The sequence below is a fragment of the Palaemon carinicauda genome, chromosome 2, assembly GCF_036898095.1.
Source record: "Palaemon carinicauda isolate YSFRI2023 chromosome 2, ASM3689809v2, whole genome shotgun sequence".
In the NCBI taxonomy this organism is placed as follows: domain Eukaryota; kingdom Metazoa; phylum Arthropoda; class Malacostraca; order Decapoda; family Palaemonidae; genus Palaemon; species Palaemon carinicauda.
Window position 1 is genome coordinate 22715292 of NC_090726.1, and position 10151 is coordinate 22725442.

At 32.4% G+C, this 10151-nt stretch overlaps 2 protein-coding genes across 2 annotated transcripts; both read right to left on the minus strand.

Annotated features, from left to right (window-relative positions):
* Window positions 1–3908: 3908 nt before the first annotated feature.
* LOC137615444 (protein FAM200C-like) lies at window positions 3909–4307 on the minus strand. Its single transcript, XM_068345326.1, has one exon. It carries the CDS (start codon window positions 4305–4307, stop codon window positions 3909–3911), a length of 399 nt encoding a protein of 132 aa, XP_068201427.1.
* Window positions 4308–4424: 117 nt separating this feature from the next.
* LOC137615453 (protein FAM200A-like) lies at window positions 4425–8428 on the minus strand. The gene is made up of 2 exons (XM_068345338.1): window positions 8356–8428; window positions 4425–4810 (listed from the first exon to the last, which is right to left on the minus strand). The coding sequence occupies exons 1-2, from the start codon at window positions 8426–8428 to the stop codon at window positions 4425–4427; spliced, it is 459 nt and encodes a 152-aa protein (XP_068201439.1).
* Between the last annotated feature and the right edge of the window lie 1723 nt (window positions 8429–10151).

The window sequence follows — 10151 nt, forward strand, 5'->3', positions numbered from 1 at the left end:
TATTGGTATCATTGAATATTTCTTATTGGAAGATATTTGCAGTTTCATATACAAGCATAGAAGGAATATCTGCTCTGCAGTTTATTCCACACACACAGACACACACACATGCGCGCGCAGAGTGAAATATACCTCCACCATTAACGCACGTTATGGCTTAGTGAATATGGAATTCTTTTCATTGAGCACGCACACTCTCACATACATACATGCACACATACATACCATCGCCTATCCCGTCCAGAGGTGTGGGATAGTGTGTATATGCTTTGGTTTGTCAACTAATTATACTCACACACTGGCATATACATAAATGAATACTTAAACCTTTATCCCTTCTAAACGTATGGTTTCTCCATTAATTATTGTAATGAAGCTGGCACCCCAACAAGTAACTTATTACTAAAGACCCCTGTATCCATTAATAACTGGTGGTTAGTCGGGAGCCATCCATGGCTTACTAGCCCCGTGTCAGGAGCTGTGCATTTTCGGAACGTTTCAGAATAAAAAAAAAATCAATTTTCTCTCCAGATATATGAAACTTATCTATCGGTACCCCTTGAGGAAACTAGTAAAATTTAATACAAATAACGGTTTGTATTTGGTCAAGGTAATTAAACAATGATGAGCTTTTAGAGCTTATTTGCCAGATTTTAATAGCCGCATTTTTCATGGGACAATGGACGAAATAATGTCTAAACGTGTCTGTAATTAAACTATGTTTTGATTTTAAAATTCGTAAGCCAAATTCTTCGGGTCTAAAATCCAAATGTTTAGTAGGAAAATACAGAACTGCTATCCCTTTATAACGAGAACAAAAAACCACCAAAATATTAACTGAAATCATGGGTCTTGATGCCAAGGGAAGAGATTTCGTAAACAGAAGAATTCTGTTGACTGTTTTATCATTCCTTTTTGCTCCAGAAGGCAGGGCAATGGCAAAGTGACTCTCGTTTCCCGGATGCTTAAAAAGGAATGGCCCTTTCATCGCAGTCGCATTGTGCTACTGAATGACGTGGGAACGACATGGAGCAAGGGAAGTGGTTTTATGGTGGCCAGTAGCCGACTTATTTTTTGAGATTTTCTGTCAACGGAGAGTCATCTTTTTCTTTAAACATCTACCTCATGTGTTGATTTCCAGCAATCAAATGTATTGGTGTTTCGAAAACTACCTCTTGTGATAGTTGTATCTTCCTAATTTTATGTATAGATTTGCTATATTTTGAAATAAAAAAACTCATGAACCCATACTTTTAAATGTAATTTATCAAAGTACCAACATGATTTTCAGAGTACAGAACCATAACCTAAATCAATAATAAATTTCTTTAAAATTCAGTTTAAATTCGATTGAATATTGAGATAAATATTGAGACAGGACCACGAATTTATATCACCAATATAAGTGAAAAGAATAAGTTCTTGATTTTGTGTAGTCTACATAAGCACACTCATCCATGTTGCATAAATGAAAAAAAAAATTGAGATAAAATAGTACTGTTCAAAGGATGGTAATGTCAAAAATCATAATTGATGATTTTACTATTTTGTATAATCCAATTAAGTGTATTTATGTCCAAGTTCAATTGAAACCAGAAGTGATGAGTAAGAGGAAAACTCAAACAACTGCATAATCTGTGTATTAAGAATCCTGCATAGGATATACTGAATGAAGTAATCCTTTGAAAGCGCAAGACCAGAGCTGCTAAAGAAATTGTTGCAAAGTGTGAGACCAGAGTGGCCAAAGAAACCTTTGGTAAGCGCGAGACGCGAGCTGCTAAAGAAACCTTTCAAAAGCACGTGACCAGAACTGCTAAAGAAATCTTTCGAAAGCATGTGACCAGAGCTGCCAAAGAAATCTTTCTAAAGCACGTGAAAAAAACTGCTAAATTAATCTTTCGAAAAGGGCAAGACCAGAGTTGTCAAAGAAATCTTTCGAAAGCTCGAGTCCAGAGCTGCCAACTAAATCTTTTGGAAGCACAAGTCCAGAGCTGCCAAAAAAAATCTTTCAAAAGCGCGAGCCCAGAGGGGCCAAAGAAATCTTTCGAAAACATGAGTCCATAGCTGCCAAAGAAATCTTTTGAAAGCGTGATTCCAGAGTGGCCAAAGAAATATTTTGAAAGTGTGATTCCACAGCTGCTAAATAAATCTTTTGGAAGGGCTCGTCCAGAGCTGCAAAAAAAAAAATCTTGAGAAACAGCGATACTAGAGCTGTCAAAGAAATCTTTCGGAAGCGCGAAGCCAGAGCTGCCAAAGTAATTTTTTGAAATCACGAGTTCAGAGCTGCCATAGAAATCATTCGAAACCAGGAGACCAAAGCACCTAAAGAAATCTTTCGAGAGAGTAAGACCAGAGAGGCTAAAGATAACTTTTTGAAAGCGCGAGACCAAAGCTGCGAAAAAAAGATAGAAAAAAAATCTGAAGCGTAAGACCAGAGCTTCCGAAGAAAAGAATTATACCAGAGCAGCCAAAGAATCTTTTGAAGTCTCATACCAAAATCTTTAGGCGTTTGATAAAAAAAATGCTTATATATGGATTTTTGTTTTCCAGACATACTAAAGTATAAAATTTCTCCAGAATTTTTTGCTAGTGAGGATTCAACTGCTGAGAAATAAAATCTATAAAAGTCCTATATAAAGTCTGCCTTGAGCTTTTAAACTCTACGTCACCAGATTACAAACATGCTTGACAAATACGAAGGCAAATTTCTTGGGATAGAAGCCTATGATGAAAGTAAAAATACCTACGGCTGTAATAGTTTTAAAAGAAATTGTCAGTGATCGGTTTACTATGGCTACCACAAAGGATTATACTCGCAAAATTAGAAACTTCTTAAAAGTTTATGCCTCTCCAGATATTATTTCAGTAATATAAAGGCATGTTCATTGTAATCAATATTTTTTACTTGCTTTCTCTTGTATTACTGGCATATTCTTTATTCATTAAAGTTATGAAATTTATTACTAGATTAATACCCTCAACATGAGCCCTTATAAGAGTTATCCGGAATTTTAATTTTTCAAGAACCTTAAATACTTATAATCTTTTAAAATCTTGCGATAATTGAAACTACAACCCCGAAATCATCCAAATACTGTGAAAAGTGGCCTTATAACCACGAAAAAAAATAGTTTTAAAAGACGTAAAATATGCTGATCATAATCTTAATCCAATAAAGGTTTGAGAAAAAATCTAAAAAAGTTGTTTGAAAGGGAAATTGGACTAATACAAAACCTCCCATGTCCTATCTGTAGATCAAATATTAGACCTACGGACAGGCCATGGGAGGTAACCTCCAAGACTCCGCAGGGCCACGGCCACAGCAGTGGTGGAGGTAAGAGGTAAAGAAATTAGTTTTTTAAACCTTACCTTTCACAATTATTCCAATTTTGATAATGAAGCCAAAGTTTGGGGCTTGATTTTCAGGTTTCCAAAGTGCTGTTTAGTTAAGTTGTCCTCCATAATCTTTCCACTCCGGTTTCCTGTCCACGTTTCAAGAGGAGGCTTGACCTTGCAAATCTGAAAATATAATCCAAGGTAATTTTGGTTGATATCAGTTGTGAAATTAAGAGTCAACAGAATCTATCTAATAAAAGATATCTGCGTGTTTGGTTGAAAGCCCTTTCATTTAACACTATGCTAAACAACCTAGCTTTAGAGCAGTGTTTCCCAACCTTTCCCAACTCTAGCAACCCCTGTTGCCATGTCTAAGCAGTCCAACACCGCCTAATTATCTTAATTATTAATATCTTATTACTAGGTAACTAGGAGGATAAAGGAATGAGAAGTACTGCTTGATCAAAATACCAATATTGTTTATAAAAGGAATTTAAAAAAAAAGAAAAAGAAAATGAAATTGCATGGATCTAAATATGTACAAATGAGCAATCAATCATACTGTACATACATCAATGTGATTTTTGCTGTTGCTTATATGCAACTAGTTTCTCAATTCGAGGCTTTGTGTTGGCCAGAGCCACCCTCATATCATGAAGCAACCCAATTTGAAGTCGGTTCCGGGCAGTTGTTTTGATTTGGAGCATGGTGGAGAAAGCCTTTTCACAGAGGTAGGTAGTTGGAAATGTGATGATCATTTCCAGCGCTGCCTTTGCTAATCCAGGGTATGCTAACAACTGATCACACCAGAAACCTGACAGAGGCAGTGTGTGAAATTTTGTTTGAGAACCCTGGCTCAATTGCAGATCAATAAGCTCCTCCTTTAGGTTATCATCATCATCCATATCTGACAAGAAGGGCTGCTGTATCCATTCTGGAAATGAATGATCCATGGGAAAGTATTGTGCCATAGTGGTCTCTAGGAGTGAGAGGTGAGCAACAATATTTTCTACAAGCATTGGCTGGATTGTGTTGTCTCCATGGTTTTCATCCCGGATCGGAAAGCTTCCCACATTTCCTCCCTGGATTCAATGCTTCCACAGTGATATTTTCTTCTTGAAGGCTTCTACCTTCTCTGTACAATCAATATTATTAGCAAATGTGCCTTGCATGGACAAGTTGAGATCATTCAGATGACCGTAAATGTCCGCCAGGTAGAAGGAGGGAATGAAAATTTCGTCCTCAAAATTTTCAGCAAAATCACTCTGATACTCTCTGAGAAATATCGCAACCTCATCAGCGAGCTCTGCAATACGTGTCAGCATTTTTCCGAGGGAGAGCCATCGCACTTCAGTGTGGAAGAGAAGCACCTGATGTTCACTTCCCATCTCCTCACAAAATAACTTGAACACACTGTGGTTTAAAGCACGACCACGGATGTAATTGACAACTTTAACACAGAAGGACAGAACTTCTTTGAAATAGAGAAACAGACTCAGATTATCAATAAAACATAATGCTATTAACAGTTAACCTCTTCAATACTACTGCCTTCCCAACGGTAATCTAATTAAAAAAAAAAGAAAAAAAATCGAGCAAAGCTTCCCCATCCTTTCTATAATTATATTGATTTAACTATGGGTGGCGGGTTTGGGAGGGGTATAGTATTAGATGGGGTTACGGGAGGAGAAATAAGAAGATATGGGAGAAAGGAAAGCAGAGTAAAAAAAAAATTATTTGACAAGAAGAAAGCAGCAAGTTTCTTTAAAAAAAAAATGTTGGAAATAGTCTAGGGTTGCCATATGTCTGGATTTTCTCAGACATGTCCTGGATTTAGGTCTCAAAATCATCGTCCAAGGGGAACGTTAAAATTTCTCCAAATGTCCGTAATTTCTTTTTTAATGATGAAAATAGATATATAAAATAAAATTAACAACAACAAAAATAACCATAACAACAGCAACACAGCAACAACAAACAAACATTATGTGAATGAATAAATTAATACATTATATATATATATATATATATATATATATATATATATATATATATATATATATATATATATATAATGTTTACACAGGATTCATACATATATATATATATATATATATATATATATATATATATATATATATATATATATATATATATATACACACATATATATATATATATATATATATTTATTATTTATTATTTACACAGTATTTATGATGCAGCCACAGACCAAGTATAATTATATTAAATATAATTTTTATATATGAGCCTTGAGGTCACTTCATTTTTCTCTCGAATTATTTTGTGCGCGCACACACACACACACAGTGGTAGCTCTTACAAACTGCCTTTTTTTACGACTCTGGAAGGTGGGAGGGGGGAGGGTGTTCAAGAGGGAACCGTCCGGTATTTTGACTGTTCAGATATGGCAACATTAAAAGAGAGTGCTTATTGGCCTAAACTAGTGAAAGGAGATCTGATTACTCTATTTTAAGGTATTTTTACCTAAGTTCATTCCTTGCATGAGGTGTGTATGTTCCAAATGTGTGTATACATTGAAAACTTGTCAAGAATAAACGTGTGTGTGTGTGCACCCTACATACTGGCTAACTTCGTTTTATTATTATTATTATTCAATTCTTGCACACTTATACTTCTTACTTTTGACCAGAAACTATCACGGAAAATGTCGACATATTCATTTCAGATAAAAAATCAACATAAAACAACCAGTTAACTGTAATATATCTAATTCAGGAAAAATGATAAGCGAAATGACAACATGCACACTGATTCAAAACATAACCTACCAACGTGCTACGAAGCCACTTGCCTCTGATACCAGGGTTCCAAGATTTTAGTCTTTCAATACTTTAGTATTGAAAAACGTCATCACTTCTTTTACAGATAATATGAAGAGACACATTGGAGAGAGAGAGAGAGAGAGAGAGAGAGAGGAGAGAGAGAGAGAGAGAGAGAGAGAGAGAGAGAGAGAGAGAGAGAGAATACTTTCCAATGGACTTACCAGTATTACTGGAAATCAAAGATAGTCTTATATATGCCGACAGCACTCAAATATGTAGGAGCTGTACTGCTCTGTCGCACTGCTACTGAACAACTACAGTGCTACTGTCTGGCTGCCACTGATCCCATAGTCTCGCCGCTCTCATTTCAGATACAAACAAGTACCGAACGTGTACTGCAGAACTGGTCACGCCTTGCTAGGAAGTGATATTTTACCGTCATGTGTGTATCGCTTCCCAGCACCCCCCAATAATAGATTTAAGCACCCCAGGTTGGGAAACGCTGCTTTAGAGTGTCCAATAGTAAACAAAATATATAAGGGGTAATATAATATACAAGTTATGTTTTGAGACTCCTGAATACAATCTGTGATATGCAATTACAACAGTAATTTATTATTTAAAAGTAGGCTATGCATCTAAATAGAATTTGTGCTATCTTTATAAACACTATTATGGTATTTGATAAAAACTGGGCGGCATACCTAGATGAAGTTTATATATATCGTAATTAGAAACGCTAAATTAATTAAAAATACTATTAATTAGGACAAACTTAAAATCTAATTGAAATCAGGAAATTGCCCCGAATCACGTTAAAGATTTCAGTCAAAATCAACTAGAAACCTGAGTAAAAATATAGGCCATAAATGAAATTTACACCCTCGAACCTAGAGAATTTTTTAAATTTTAACCACAAAAATCTAAAAACAACACTGAACACTTCACATTCAAAAAATCTTTGAGACATCCAATCACCTACTGTAAATATCACCTGGAACCAGCGTGCCTCAAGATAAGATTATGCCCTAGCACATTACGTAATTTTTGCCAACTAAACTGTTCAACCTAATTTTCTTTTCTGTAAAACTAAATGCTACATTCAACGTCCACATATTCAAAACATTTGATATACACCAAAATGGAGTGTAGGAGCATGCTGCTACACCCGCCAACAAAATTCAACAGAATACAGGCAATAAGAATTGTAAAAAAAAAAAAAAAAAAGAAAAAAAATCTTTAAATAAAACAAAACTAATCTATACAAGTAAAATGTTACATTAAATAAGAATTATATTTAGCAAATGTTCAACAAATAAATTATGCTATTGTCAAATCAATTATGCTATTGTCAAACTTTAAAGCAGACTTTATACAAAAGTTAATATGCTATAACAAAAGTGTTACCTTTAAGAAAATTAAACCAAGCGGTAAAACGCATCAGATTCTCTAAATACCATACAAATTGTCACTTCCCTTATTGTGAGCTGGTTACTATATTTTTATTTTTTTTTAAATACATCAAATGCATCCCAAACAAAAACTTACCCCAATGCTTCTTATTTATTCCAGTAAAATCTTGGAAACTTGTTAACAATTCTTCTTGCGTAATTATTATCAAAACAAAGCAAACTTAATCTGTAACATTATTAATGGAAAAATGTCAAAATTCCCTAAGTTCGATTACATTCTATTATATAATGATGCAGATTGTGTGAATGTGCTTCACCACACAATTTACAGGGTATACCATCACCATTAATGTATTGTCAACCATAATGATAGCCTTTCCTCAATCTCATAACAAAAGTATCAACTTTCGAAAGGACCTTACCAGAGGTAAGATTAGTATTTTCACTAACATGCAAATAATACCTCACACTTACTGTCCTCTCTTACAAAATCTTTAGAGCCTTTTCTGTTCCCCAAACTTCTCGTTTCATTTGCATTGCTATTTCTATTCTAAGACTGAGCTTTCTATGTCAATGCAAGGTTTTTGAGAGGCCTCCATAGCGAGGTTGTCAGCAACTTTCATTTAATAGAATATCAATATGAGATGGAACCCAAAAGAACTTTAGAGTTATTCCTTTCTCCTAACCCTTTACAGAGAGCAACTACCTCGCTACTACAGTAGTTGGTGGTTTGCTATTTAGGCAAACAAGGCACTCTGGGAATCAACAAATACAAACATGTCCTTCATTTTATTGACAACCATTGAGTCCCTCGTGTGTAGCAGGGAACTCTGCTACCGTAGATGATGTTTCATCTTCAATCCTTTTAGACATTTCATCGACAAGAAGATGATTTTCATAATATGCACGTAGAGTTACACCACAGCAAATATTTTACCATTTTCAGATCCATCACAATATATATGAATGGTATTACACTTGGGTAACATATCTAATTTACTAAGAAAGTTTGTCTTAACTTCTTTGTATTACACTCCTTTTTATAGTTTAACTTATTTATACATATATTTAACCTACAGCATAACCATGGCTTCGGGCATATTACTCTTTCCATTTGAATCGGTATTTAAAGTCAATATTCTATATAGCTTTCTGAAATGGCAATAGGTCTAATCGAGATTGTATAATTACCACACGATTATATCAATAGCTTCTTAAAATTTCACCCTCCCCACCCCCTCCTCCTTATACTTCGGACAATTGCTGCACACACTATTTCTTGAACCCTTTCAGAGATACTTGGGGGATTAAACTCCATTCTCAAGATCTCTCTCTATACGTGAGCTCATGGTACAGTTAGAATCAAAAGAACGCCGACACTCAGGGGAAATCTTTCGTCAGATGTCTCTAGTGTTCCCATGACAAAACAGACAACGAGTTGCTCCTCTTACTACTGCTACGAAATGGGCGGAGCCTTCTCCAACCTTAGCGAACCAAAGACAGTAAAGGGCTGTCTTTGTTAGCACAAGCATTGAAATGTTACAAATCGAGTTGCCATATTTCATTCTCAGTTAACATTTGACGTCTCAAATATCCACTACAAATACTGAATACACAAACACACACACGCACAAATATATATATATATATATATATATATATATATATATATATATATATATATATATATATATATATATATATATATATATATATACAGTATATATATATATATATATATATATATATATATATATATATATATATATATATATACATATACAGTATATATATATATATATATATATATATATATATATATATATATATATACATATACAGTATATATATATATATATATATATATATATATATATATATATATATATATATATATACATATATATATATATATATATATATATATATATACATATACATATACAGTATATATATATATATATATATATACATATATATACATATATATATATATATATATATATATATATATATATATATATACATATACATATACAGTATATATATATATATATATATATATATATATATATATATATATATATACAGTATATATATATATATATATATATATATATATATATACAGTATATATATATATATATATATATATATATATATATATATATATATATATACAGTATATATATATATATATATATATATATATATATATATATATATATATATACAGTATATATATATATATATATATATATATATATATATATATACAGTATATATATATATATATATATATATATATATATATATACACATTTAGATATGTGTATATATATATATATATATATATATATATACATTTAGATATGTGTATATATATATATATATATATATATATATATATATATATATATATATATATATATATATATACAGTATATACACACATATACAGTATATATATATATATATACATTTAGATATGTATATATATATATGTATATATATATATATATATATATATATATATATATATATATATATATATATATATACAGTATATACACACATATACAGTATATATATATAT